The 14360-nt window shown below is 39.3% G+C and overlaps 1 protein-coding gene across 2 annotated transcripts in view; it reads right to left on the bottom strand.

Annotated features, from left to right (window-relative positions):
• SPTBN5 (spectrin beta, non-erythrocytic 5) overlaps nucleotides 1–14360 on the bottom strand; it is a 2054098-nt gene that overhangs the window by 664572 nt on the left and 1375166 nt on the right. For both annotated transcript variants that reach the window (XM_078659643.1, XM_078659644.1), the window contains exons 43-44: nucleotides 4764–4878; nucleotides 4063–4176 (exon numbers count right to left, since the gene is read on the bottom strand). In XM_078659643.1, coding sequence (XP_078515769.1) covers nucleotides 4063–4176; nucleotides 4764–4878 — 229 coding nt within the window. The remainder of the gene's footprint in view (nucleotides 1–4062; nucleotides 4177–4763; nucleotides 4879–14360) is intronic.

Below are 14360 nucleotides of genomic sequence, written 5' to 3'. Positions count from 1 at the left end.
ATGGGATTCGCGCATTTATAACCACGTGCTCTTGTTTTTCAGGCTTACTACATCAGGACTTCTGATAGAGCTAGGGAAGCGTATAAATATAAACTATATATCTATACACATTGATAATGAGAATATATTCACACACCTCTGTACATACACCTTAATATATATTTTTTTTTATTTGTGGTGAAACATTAGTGAGTGACAGGGGGATCTGACCCTGTTCCTGACGAAGGGGCCTGGTGCCCCGAAACATGTTGACCCGCACAGGAGAGTAAACCCATTAACTTGCTGTATCTCTCCGAATCACTTTTTTTAACAATACCAGCGAGTGTTTATTAAAAAGTTTTTTCTACCACCAGGCCAGGTATTTTTTAACATCACTTTTATATATCACCCCTGACCCTACTGACACTCACTCCAATTCACTCACATAGCACCCACATAAAAAGGTGCTCCAGCGTAGTCGCTTGTCGCAGCACTGCCCCGTCCCGCCGCGGGGCGGGAAGACCCCAATGATAAAGCATGACACCAAGGGCCCTTTTGGTGTGTGAGGGGTATTTTAACACACATTGTGTATTCCATGAACATCAGGATACACACTAACTCAACGTGAGGTGGACCTTGTTGATAAACTGTACCTATAGGAGATAGTCTTGATGGTGGAGAATCTTTCAGAGGAGATGAATATAGACCAGAAGACACAGTTGTATGATGGGACGTGAAGATCTGTGTGTGAGTGTGATCGTCTGGAGTGACAATGTCAGCAGCAAGATTAGATCTTGAATGTGACCTAGACCTATAGGTACGAGGTCTAGATCGCCTCAGAGAAGTTACCGGTGGAGGCTAAGATGGAGTAGTGGGTTGTGGCTGAGGTATTGCTGGCATGGCTAGTTGTGGAGAAGTCGGAGGAGATGGAGGAGGTGATCTTGCTGGAGCCTGAGGAGGTGCTGGGAAATCCAGCATGGTGACTGGAGATGTTGATCTTGATAATGAAAATGCTCTGGAATACTCTGAGTCAGACTCTTATTGAAGTCTGCAAGCTTTCATGCGTGCAAGCCACTCCCCAATCTTATTTAAGGAAGATGAATTATCTCTCGATGTCGAACCATGTGCCAACATCAAAGCCCACGAAGTTGTATGGTGTCTCAATGGCAAAGTTCTGCTGGATGTCGATGAAGGTCCCCTTCTTGACATCATAAGTGTTCTCAACACCGACCTATCCCTTGACTGCAAGCAAGTAGATGCAGTGCCTTTTATGACACTGATGCCCTCAACATCGAAAGGGAGCAATGTCTTTCTCCAGATGTTCTCATTTTGGATCTCCCGCTGCTGGAGTCCTCACAGCGTGACTTAGGGCCCCGCTACAGGATATAGTTTCTCCTCGCCCTTCAGAAGTGTCACCCATCAGGGAATCTTGCTGTCTATGGTGTTCCACTTGGCCATGGATGTGAATTTTCTCTCTCTCCATCAAAAAATACCTGGAGAGGGGTTTGCAGTGGCAACGTGTCTTGGTGTCAAGAGAGTCTAGCAAACATAAAATACAGAACCTGAAAGGGTCTGTTTTTGCCATTCTTCTACCACTTTCTGGGCAACAAAAATGCCATTTTACAAAACAGTAGATAATGTTTCTGTCAGGAAACTATCTAAAAATACTCAAAGACCTAAAGGACGTTGTGAGAACAAGCTTTAAAGAAGCTTTATATGAAAATTGTGAGGAAAAACTTTAAAAAAGGAGAAGCTATGCTCCAGGATCCTGTCAACAGGAGCCGGAAAAAAGAACTGAGTAAACTGCCACCTAAAGGGCATAATGGGACACTGAAGGCCAAAAGGCCCATACAGGCGCAGTGTCCTATTTACTTTGTTTCAGTGCTGCAGCCTACACAGTCTACATTGCTTGGTATTACTCCTTATCTTATAAAGCATTTGTGAAGGATGTTTTTAAACAATCACTTTTCATTTTGCTTAAGTGATTTTTAAGGGTATGGCCTTTTTTCTTCTAAATGTTAAAATCATTCAATAAAGATTGGCAATATAGCCTTTTCTAAGGCTGGAAAAATGTAACATTACTGTTACATATGTGTTGTGGCCTTTCCAAAGTAAGGCGAAGTAAATGTGACTTTGAAAGAACTGCTCCAGAATCCCTGCACATGGGCGGGACTATTCCATGCTTATAATTATCGATGAAGATCCCCTGAGAGAGAATCATAGTTTCACTAGGCTGGGATATAGGCGGTAAGAAACTCACACTACACAGAAATACATAACTTGGGTCACATTGTTTTAGGGAGCAAGACTACCGTATTGAGGAAAATAGTGATAAATGGTGAATCTGCAAAATTGGCTCAGGGTTAATACACCACGTGTGAACCAAATTTGCTGCACAAATGAATCTAATACATGTAATCAAAATAACCCAAATGAAAACTGAACATTGAAAACGGATTTAAAATCCAACAGAGACTGCAGTGGAGAGAAGCGTGTCGGCACCTTAGAGACGGGGCTTAAATTGACTAACAACATTGATATAGTTCCCACCATCGTAAAGGGGTCTCTTGGTGCTGGTGCATTTCCAGGGCACAGCTGAATTTTGCTAGGATATTAGGCAACTCACTTATTCACTTATGTGATGTCTAATCCGTGGAGCAATAGTCTGCTGTCTAAAATCATACTGTAATATCTAGGTAATATAAGAACATCTATGTATAATAAGAAGTAGCTCTGTTGTGTAAAGTCTGTGCCTCAGCTATAGCTTAGTAGACTTGATACAGAGCCTTTGTGCCTTCTCTGGGACTGCTTGCCTCTATGATGGCTGACCCTCCCCACCTCCCCATAGGAGCTGGAGCAGAGGGGAACCTGGAAATGGCCCAAGAACCTTCAGAAACCGGCATCTCACAATGTCCCTGCAACAGCCCTGTGGTCCCATCTGTTGGTGTGACCCTGAAAATATAGCAGAAGGACACAAAGCAACTGCAGCAAATCTGACTGCCTATTCAAAGTTCACACAAGCTATTTGAAACTATGAAAATATCCATGGGCCACAATATCCATTTGCAGACCATCCCCACCCCCTTGATCTTCAAAAGTTTTTAGGCCCACAGAGGCGGCAGAGATATACTGATATGGCAGGCCGACCCAGTGTTATACCATCCTCTTGCAGCGTCCAGCAGCTGATTGTTCACACCTACCAATTCGATATGTGAACTGCACAAGTCATGAAACTGCAGACGCTAATGCACTGCAAAGTAGCCAAAAGACAACATGTCTAGTGTGTTACAAAACCCTTAAATAAGTACATGGACTATTTTTAGCACTCCTTGAGCGCCAGGCTTATAGTAAACTTGACCATGGCTAGGGTCCTAACTACGGGCGGGTCAGTGTTTTCTGACCTCTGCGTAAACCCGTTTGTGCAGGCGACAGAATAATGAGTTGGGTGATATTTACCGCATAAGGTATTTACTGCTGGGTGCAGTAAACATCTCACCCTTCGTACATTTCAACAGGTTTAAACGGGGAAAGTGGTGCAATAATCACATGTACACCTGCTATTCCTAGAAACTTGTAATAGGTGCTAGTTATCACACCCAATAAATAACGTTCCTCAGGGTACTCTTATTTTTATCTCATGCGATAAAAAGAACCTGGATTCCGACAAACTCGGATTTAGGGCCTAAAGCTTACCTATGCTTCAACTTTACACAAGACATATTGAGCAAGTGTAGAACTTCCATGCTCACGTCTTACTCTAACCTGTAAAATATTTCTCTTGATTCTTCTAGCTATTTTCTATAGATCGCATTATATCACTTTAATCGAAGTTAAAGTTATAAGTTAAACATTAGCAAGAATTCAATAGTGCATACATATTCTGTTTATTGCTTCTATGATTTGGTGACATGTTTCTGATAGCTTTGAAGCTAAGTATGGGCCAGATAAAGAGTTTGCCAGGTGACATACACAAAACTACATTAAGTCAAGTTCTTATCTAGAATGTACATGTTCAGTCACTTTCAATTAAGTGAGGTCAGTCAGGTAATCAGAATGTAGAAAGCCCAGTCCGCCCCCTTATACCTCACTCTTCGACTGGATGACTTTGATCTCGCGTTCTGTTTCTTCATGTCTACGGATTAGGTTGGCCACTGTCTCCACATCCTTTCCATAGTCTAGTGCCTGCATCAGTGAACTCTGCAGGGGTAGAATAACGTAAAGAGCAATTGAAGTCACAGACATGGTTATGATGAACTCCAAGATCTCTTCACGAGAATGGACTTTTTTCCTGATAGACAAATATTTTGGTGTTACAAAAAGATGGGTAAAATATCACTCAATATAAAAAACTGTCCTACACAACCCGTAGTGGAATGTCTAGCATTGCTCAGAATTATTGCTAGTCTTATTCTTAGAAGTATTATGGGGCTGCAAGTGGGGTGTCCCAGTGATGGGGAGGGACCCAGCTTTCATTTGGAGAGGTAGCCACCAAAGCCCCAACTTTGGAGACGTGGCCACCATATGGCCCCACTATGAAAAACTATTTCTGTAAAATGGCTAGGTGGGTTAGAAAAAAAATCCCTCAGTTCCTTTTCGGGCTGCAGCAGAGAGGGATTACTGTCTGTAATTCTTCTTCTTCTTCTGAGAAATACTGCCTGGTGGCGTATGAATGTTGTATCTAGGTGGGAGTTATTTTTACTTAATTTGGCCATGTGTGTGTGTATTCCATCTCATTCATATGGTTCAAGGGACATGACTGTACTTCACAGTGACTACAGACACACCTTTTCGCTCATTCTCTCTGTGATGTCATTGATTTCGCGAATCAAGGCATGGACCTGAAGAGCTTCTTCCAATTTTCGTCGATATTTATTCAGGTTGCCATGAAAACTATTCCACCTTCAAGGGAAAGAACAACAGAGAGAGAGGTAAGTCATTATTTTCACACACTGGTTCTTCTTCTAATGAAGTGGTCCCATGAAGGTCCACCTGGAACACTTTGAGTACCAAATACTCGTACTATGAACAGCAGCTATCTAGTGTAGCCCATATGATGAGCACTATAAGAACACTCACATAGGTATAGGTGGTCGGAAGACCATGAACATGACTACTGAAATAAGGGAGTATTGTTCTCCTTTTTGATAATCAGTACCTGCTAATTAAACAGTATAAAAAAGAGAGATCGGAAAGGTGAGGTTAGGATGGTGTTCCTCAATAAAAACTGTTAGTACAGATCTCATAACAAGGGGATAGTAGTTATCAATTGGTATTTGAATCCAAAGATGAAAAAAGAACATAAGTTACTTACCTGTAAACTGTGGTTCTCCGGTTTTGGTGTTTTTCATAGATTCACATGCTTGAATCATTCCCTGCCATCGAAGTGGGAGTCCCACGGTACATAAAATAGCAATATATATATATATATATATATATATATATATATATATATATATATATATATACATACATATATATATATATATATATATATATATATATATATATATGTATATATATGTATATTCACTGAAAAAACCATAGGTTATACACCATATATAGTTAGGAATTAGCATTTAAAAAACCTTATTTTACTCACACAAAACCAATGAAATTCCATATATAGTTAGTTGTACTAACTATATATCACGCACCCGCAATCCACTGCTGATCATGTCACATATTACATCATTCATGACATGGTCAGTGACATCACTGATGACATCACTGATGACATCTCAAATGACATCACTGATGACATCACTGATGACATCTCAAATGACATCACTGATGACATCACTGATGACAACATCCAGTGACTGTATGTTTCTGTAAAGTTAAAATATGTCTTACATATTGAAGAATGAGTGGATGTAGAAGTGTCTGAACAAAGGATTTAGTAGGTGCATGACTGACTGTATGAGTGAGTGATTAAATGTGTCTCACTGAGTGCATGGGTTAGTGACTAAACTGTCTTAATTTGTGCATCATTATGTCTGTTGTTATGTAAACTGCTGCATGTGTTGATCAGTAGCTATATGATTAACTATATGGGTTATTGATTGGTTGCCCAAGTATTTGTATGGGAGACTGAGAGTGTGTATGGGTGGCTGGGAGGTGTATGACTCTCTGCATAGATGTATGGGTTCAAAAGTGCATGTGGAAACAGCTGTATGGGCGGTTGACTGTGTGCATGACTGTATTGGTGAGTGAATAGATATCTCAGTGCTACATGTCAAAGTAAGTACATATGTAAAATACAGTACATGTGAGAGTTGACATATATAAATAACTGTGCATAAGAGCCAGTGAATGTGTGAGTGGCTGTATGGATCATTGTGAACTTGTATGCAGGATTGTATAAGTGAGTAAATATGTTTTAGTATATGTTTGAATAAGTAAGGTGTGTTTAACTGTATAGTTAAGGAAATGGAGGTGTGAATGATTGTTTGCATGACTGACTAGGTGTGTGTGTAACTTCATGGATGAGTGACAATCTGTGAGTCTGTGTTTACACTGAGTGTATCTAAGGTTATATTAGAGTCTGAAGAGGTTCATCGTATTATCACATGAATGATGTCATCAGTGATGTGATCAGTAATGTCAAATGAGATGTCATCAGTGATGTCATCAGTGATGTCAAATGAGATGTCATCAGTGATGTCATCAGTGATGTCATTTGAGATGTCATCAGTGATGTCATCAGTGATGTCATTTGAGATGTCATCAGTGATGTCATCAGTGATGTCACTGACCATGTCATGAATGATGTAATATGTGACATGATCAGCAGTGGATTGCGGGTGCGTGATATATAGTTAGTACAACTAACTATATATGGAATTTCATTGGTTTTGTGTGAGTAAAATAAGGTTTTTTAAATGCTAATTCCTAACTATATATGGTGTATAACCTATGGTTTTTTCAGTGAATTTTCAAGGTTTTGTAAATGCTAATTCCTAACTATATATGGTCTATAACCTATGGTTTTTTCAGTGAATTTCATTGGTTTTTTAAAAGCTAATATATATAACTGTAAAATGTATTCTTCTTCTTTAAATCCAAAAATATATTTTATATGTTTATTAATAATTTTTTTAAAATATTTTTTTTGTTTCGCTCCCCGTCCGCGAACCGGGAAGCTTCCCGTTAGCTCAATTTGATTCCGCGACCCGGTCCGCGAACCGGTAAGAAATCAACATAGTGACAGTATCGCGTTGCCGCGTAATGCGTCTTATGACGTACTGCGTTAGCGCACCCGGAAGTGCCCCGGGGCGCGGACCGAGGCGCGAAACGCAGCTCCCCGGAAGCGATCCGCGGCGCGAAAGCGCGACGTATCGCGTTGCCGCGAAATGCGTCTTGTGACGTATCGCGTTAGCGCACCCGGAAGTGTCCCGGGGCGCGGACCGAGGCGCGAAGCGGAGCGACCCGGAAGCTAACCGGGGAGCGTTCCGCAGCGCGTAACATGAGCGTGAGAGGTCATGTGACTTGTTAATAAAACTTTTCATTGGTTCATTTCACTTTTAGTTTCATAATGATGGAAGGCTAGGTCAGGTGACCTAAAAATAACACTTTTCATTGGTTGAGAAGTATTGTTTTTCCCAAATGATGAAAACCCCTCCTTCTTTCCTCACTCTGACTTTCATCATTGTGAGAGGAAGACCTATTTTGCTTGTTGGAAGACCTATTTTGCTTGTGTGAAAATGGCTTCATTGGTTGCTTCAGCTGGTGCTCCCCCACCACCACCACCACCTCCTCATGGGAAGAGAGGACCACCTCCCCAGGTCCTTACCAACACTGAGGAGGAAGAGGAAGAAATGGATGAGGAGGGAGAAGAACCACAATTTTTAGCAGAGTTGCCCCGGGTTTCCAGAAAGAAAGCCAGTTTCATCTGGCAGTTTTTTTTCAATGCCTCGTGGCCAAAAAAAAGTCAACGCAAGGTATGTCACCTGCCTGATATGCAAGGAACAATTGTCCAGAGGGACGGACAAAAAATATAGCTTTGGAAATCACACAATGCACAGGCACATGACAAGGAAACATCCCCTAAATTACAGCCGGGCAGAATTAAGGGATATGCACGACAATCCAAGACCAACTCCTGTGGCCAGACCAACAATACCGGTTTCTCTAACACCAGAAGAGGCACGGGAAACTGTGCCAAATATTCAAGAAAATTTTGGGCACATGATTCACTTATGTATGCACTGTCGTGCATTATTAGCTTGTGGCAACATGAGCATCAATGCACTCAACCTGGCATATGAACACCATGATTGCCCTAACCGCCCCCAGTAATTTTTTTTTGCTCCTGTTGAGCCATTTTCAACGCCTGTTTTTTGTTGTTTCCCCCCCCCCAAAAAAAAACAAAAAAAATATAAAATCGTTCAAAAAATACAAAAAAAACCAAAAAATGTAAAAAAAAAATATATATATATAAAACAACAAAAATATAAAAAAAAAAGTTCTTTTCAGAACTACCTTCCCTTTCCAAAAAAATTGCTAGAATGTTTAGCACTCTGGCAAGCTCTATTTCTTTTGGTTCGCTTCCGGGTTAGCTTCCCGGTACGCGGACCCGGAGCTAACCAAAAAAATGTTTACAAAAAAAAAAGTGTAAGTATAAGGAAAGGAAACAGAGAGTGATGTTAAAAGAAAGACAGCTATAGGGAGTAAAGAAGAGATACTGTTTAATAGATCTATTTACCGAAGAAAAGACAGAAGAGGGTATAATTGTGAAAAACAAAATACATAACGAAGTGAAAGAAAAAAAAAGAGAGTATAACATTAACAAAGAAGAGTTTCTTGGAGAATGTGAGTGAATGTTCAAAATATGATTAAAACATGAGGAATAACAGAGAGAAAAAATAGAAAACAGAAAACAAAAAATAACAGAAAAAGATTAATTGAAACAGCAAAGAAATGTAATTAACATAGAGCCATATCATCAACATAGGCAATAAAAGTTTTGCAGCTTTTATTGGCAGAAATGTGTCGCTAAAGCTGCTTTTGTGGCAGAAAACTGCCACTAAAACCACTTTTGCACCAGTTTTCTGCCAATAAAAAGAGCAATAATTTTATTGGCTGTGTTCATAATATTCCCCTTAGTGTGCTTCAACTACACAGAGAAAGCATTATGAACAAGTAGTGATAGACTGATCAGTCAAAGACACTAAGAGTAATAGAGACGCAGTGAGTGAACAAGAGTGAGGAACTATGAGAAGAGAGGGACTGAGAAAAAGAGTGGAAGGAGTTGAGTAAGTAGGTAATAGAGAAAGGAATGAGGGAAGTAGCAAAGGCAGGAAACTGAGGGTTAAAGAAATGAAGCAGTGGAACTAATAGTAGTTAAATGTGATATAAATGTAACGAAAACAGTACAAAATATTTACCTTATAATTGTCGTTAAATTACTCACTTTTTGTTTTTATACTTTCAATCTGTGAAAGAGAGAACAAACATTTGAAAAATATTAAAACATGTATTTAAAAATTAGAAAAGACAAGGGAAAAGATTGAAGGACAAACAGTTTTTCAAAAACTTTGACACTTACAGAAGCTTCTGCTTCTCCAGGCCCCCTACACAGTCCTAAAGATATACATTTTAAACTAACAGTATCTTGATGCAGATGAAGTGAGGCCTATCTTAAAACATGGTGCATCTTTTGCATTGCTGTTGTTTCAGAAAAGTGTCGCAAGACACTAAAATTTTAAATAATTGCTTCAGGATGCCAATAAGATGTCTACTATCCAGAGGTTTGTTTCAGGTGAGGCCTACTCAGGGTTGCAGATGAAATTTCGAGTTGTTGAAGAGAATAGAGGACATAATACATGTGAAGGTCTACCAATGAAGTGAGTCATGTCCACTGCACTCTTCAACAAAGTCCAAACCTCCTATGTTTCCCTGGACAGACCTAAACTTGATCTGCACAATGTGATTCGTAATGATAGGAAACACAGGTGATGTAATTGAAATACATGCAATTTATTTTGCTCATTTCACAATCACATCACTTGTGTTTCCTTTGCTTAGGTATCTCATTGTGCAGATGTAGTCTAGCATATGAAAGAATACGCAGAAGTGCAGCACTGCATGCAACAACTTTGACACTTACAGAAGCCTCACCTTCTCCATGCCTCCTACACAGTTCTACATATACATCATAAATGCAAACAGTACAGAATTAATTATACATGTTAAATGGTTTATTTTTGCTGTTCTCAGAATGTATCAAAATTCACTAAAAACAGTGACTTGAAGGTATTCATCATGTAACAGCGGGGAAAAAAAAACACAATCAAAATGATTGTGTTTAAAAAACCCATACAACATCAGAAATCAAAATTCAGAACTCCTTAAAGTTAACTTACTTTCCATGACGTCCAAGGATGTCCTATGAACAGCTTACACTCTTTTGTGCTGTTATTACTTTCAGCCCGCCACTTTCTGAAAGAAAATCTCCATCGTTTTTAAAAACACGTTACATGCAATAAATGACTTCTTGCTCTCTACCACAATTTTCTACAAGGCCAAATCTGGTCAGAGCCATTTATAACTCTTGGATTTCTTGTAAGCCAATCCCGTCATTTGGCATTTCCGCAACTTTCAGAATTAAAATGTTGAAGATCATTTTCACAATCCTGGAATAGTAATATCTTCCCCTTCTTGCTCAGTCATGTTCTACATTTCCTATGACACTGATACAAGCAGACTTACACTACCTCTATGACTACTACAATTATTTAATTCTCTACATCACTTTTAATCACAAAGCAATGTAAAACAGTAGACAGCATTGCAGACTTACATTCCCTCTACTCCATGTTTTGATTGGCTGCTTCAATTAGCTTATAAAAAGAAACAGTTTTTCTGAACTCATTCAAAGTGCACGTATTTCTCCATAATGTCCAGTCCTATGGTTAGAAGTTATGTCTCTGAACTACACTTATCCTCAAGGCCAAATTGTGTAGGAGCCATTAGAACTTCTTGAAATTCCACAGAGCACATCCCGAGATTATTTCCCTAAAATTTTGGTTTTAAAAACACCAGGTAAGAGTTTTTAAGGTCATACGGCAATTTTTTTTTGAAAATTAAAACAGAATCATTGCAGAATGACCAGCCATTTCTAGACTTTAAATAAGCTGTGTAATATCCTGATGTTATTGAAGGGCCGTCATGATATATAATTGCTGCAGTTACAAAAGTCCTTCCTGATATTGACAACTGCGAAGCTACAACATTTTTAATTAAAGTTGTCAATTTTGTTCCATCAGGCCTACATCGTTGGAACATTAAAATGACATACTGGCCATATGTTCGTATAAATAATGTGGACATCATTTCAGATTTACATTGGCTACACTCCATGTTGTGATCAGCTGCTTTTACTAGCTTATTAAAGGAGACTGATTTACTGTCTGGCAAAGTTAAATATATAAATCTTTCTGAGTCTACACTAGTAGTACTTGATACCATACAGTTCTCGCAGTCATGCTGCCATTGATAAGAAAGCCCAAACAGCTGATCTACATCTACACCTTCAGCATGTAATACATCAAGCATATACATTAAAAACTCCTGACAATCTTGCTGAATATTTTGAGAGAATTGTGTTTGGCCTGAACATCTGTCTAACAGATTTCGAATTTCAGACACACTTTCTATGTTTCTTCTATCAGTGCTACATTTCTCTAACACAGAATTTAACAAACTGCAAAATCTTTGATCAGAATTGACCACAATCTCTTCTTTTACATTTTTTAGAGAAAACAAAACATTAACCACTACATTAGCATAGCAGTTGACACCAGAACTGTTTTCAAACTGAAAACCAACAACATCTTCAACAGAATCCTTTTTGTTTCTGCTTGTAATATTAGGTTCATTGACTTTTTGTCTTTTTGCTACAACCTCCCCAGTATTGTTCTCATTCCTTCGTTTCCGGCCTACCACACGTTTCTCAAACAAAGGATACTGAGGCAAATGTGGCGCATACTCTCTTCTTAACCTATTGTATTCCTTAACACAATCTAGATCCGCACAAATGTTTGTGACATCACACTCAATCAAGTACAATCCCGATAAAGTTCTAACTCGTGACAATGCCACATATGCCATACCCTCCTTGAACACAGAACTGAAAATATTCACCAATGCACTGTCTACACTTAAACCTTGCGATTTATGGATTGTCACCGCATATGCCAAGCAAACAGGAAACTGCTTACGGCGAACATATAAGTCTTTTACAAGCAAAAATCTAGCAGAATAACGAGCAATTAGCTGTACTTCCTCAATGCCATCAAATTTAATTTTTAAAAATTCAATTCCATCTCTATTTCTGTATTTCACAAAATCAACAACATTACCCATTGATCCATTTACCAGACCTCTTTCAACATGTAAATTCCTTCTTAAAATTATACGGCAGTTCAAGCACACATTCAGAGTCTTTTCAAAACCTGCAGTTTTAGATATACTCTTCTCTAATGAATCCAATTTTGTTTTCAGATTCTCAGACAAAATAATTGTTGATCCCATATGCTCTACTCTATCAATAGCTTCCAGTTTCACAATCTCTTGCTTTTCTAAATGCAACATTTTGTTGTTAAATTTGGCACATTCTGCAAGAGTTGGCATCAAACATATTCCAGATTTCTTCTCAGTAATTTTCTGAAAAATATTCTCAGGCACAACATCTTGTTCTGGATATAAATTTGACAGTAATCGTGCATGTAAAGCTTCTTTCCCATGCTCGGTCACTTTTCCAATTCTAACATCTTGTAGAATAGTCTTGTAAACTTCATCCTTCGCCTGACGCATATTTTCATGCAGTTCAGCATAATTGAAGTTTAACCATATATTGACGTTGCCAATGCTGCCTAGGCACTTCCTGGTATCTTCATGCGTGAGCATTTTGAACACAGGTTGCCCTTTCACTGGTGTCAGCTGCAGAAGATCTCCGAAAACAATGATGTGTTTGCCACCAAATAACACATCATACTCTGTTTTGAGAACTTCTTGCATCCTCAAATGCACAAAGGCAAGCATGACATTGGAAACCATGCTTACTTCGTCAATGATAAGAAGTTTCATTTTCCTCAAGATTCTTGAAACTTCAAAACAAGCATCTCCAGATAGCTTGTGATATTGTAATTTGTTGTCATGCTCCACTGGCAGCATCAGTAAACGATGTAAAGTAATCCCTTTAATATTATGTGCTGCCAGTCCAGTTGGAGCAGTGACAACACAAGACAGCGATGACTCTGTCCTTTCCTGCAAATAGCATGAAATTGCTTTAATGAGGAAACTTTTTCCAGTTCCCGCTTCTCCACTCACGTACAGTCGGACAGGCTTCAACGACGTACATGAGCACTCTTTCTTATCATGACTTAATCCATGATCCATTTGCATGGTAACTTCGTCATATATTTTCCTCTGCTCAAAGTTGAGTTGTCTTTCCAACTCTTCTAAGTTAACCGCATCCTCTTGAGCATGTGCCATGGCTCTTTCCACTTCATTCATAGCAGTGGCAGCTTCATTTTCGATAACAGGTCCTCCTAGTGGATCCTGACTCAATGAAGCAGAACTCTGACTGTCCTGAGAACTGTCTCTGGCAATCTCGGCTGCAATCATTGCTTCCTGCTCAATTTCCGCATTCAACATTTCTACATATTTGGGAAAAGCAGGACATTCTATGGTCTCCTTGGCGGCATTGAAAGAGTCTTCATAACAGAGGAAATCTCCAAGCAGTTCCTCTTCTGCACGCCAAGGCTTGAAAAGTTGCAAAAGTGCTAAATAGAAAAACTCCTTTTTTTCAGGAGATTCGCCACTCAATTTTCGATGGTTTACCAAGTGGCATTTTCTTTGCTTGACCAGACATCCCTCACTTCCTATTACAGCATACACTCCTTTCTCAGTATCTTCTTTGATGTTCCTCTTGAATATGTAATTTTGCAGAACCTCATACAGACAAACATTCTCGAGGTGACTGCTTCGATTTGGATAATATGTATCCAACATGTTTGTCTTCAAAATGTCGGTACTGTTTGGCTCCTTTTCCGCCAAATACTCAATTTCCCGCACAGGTTTGAGAACTCGATTACGCGTTGCTGCAAGACCAAGACTCGCCCAAACGATACTCCTGGACTTGGCATAGAGACTTGCTGAAGACAACCGGTCAGAACATTCGTACGCTCCGATTTCTCGATGCGACAACATCTTCAGACTGAAACTGTACAACTTCTTGCTGAGGCTCTTTTCATGGGAAATGTCCTCCCACATATCCTTCAATTCTGTCTTCTCTTTTTTGGTGATGTAAGACGTCACATACCGAGCCACAGCCATACAGTTATCAGCCACAAACTGTATATCCATGTTAGCATTCC

Source organism: Lissotriton helveticus, chromosome 9 (genome assembly GCF_964261635.1).
Source record: "Lissotriton helveticus chromosome 9, aLisHel1.1, whole genome shotgun sequence".
In the NCBI taxonomy this organism is placed as follows: Eukaryota; Metazoa; Chordata; class Amphibia; order Caudata; family Salamandridae; genus Lissotriton; species Lissotriton helveticus.
Note: the sequence above shows the minus strand (reverse complement) of the source record. Positions and strands in the feature narration are given on the sequence as shown.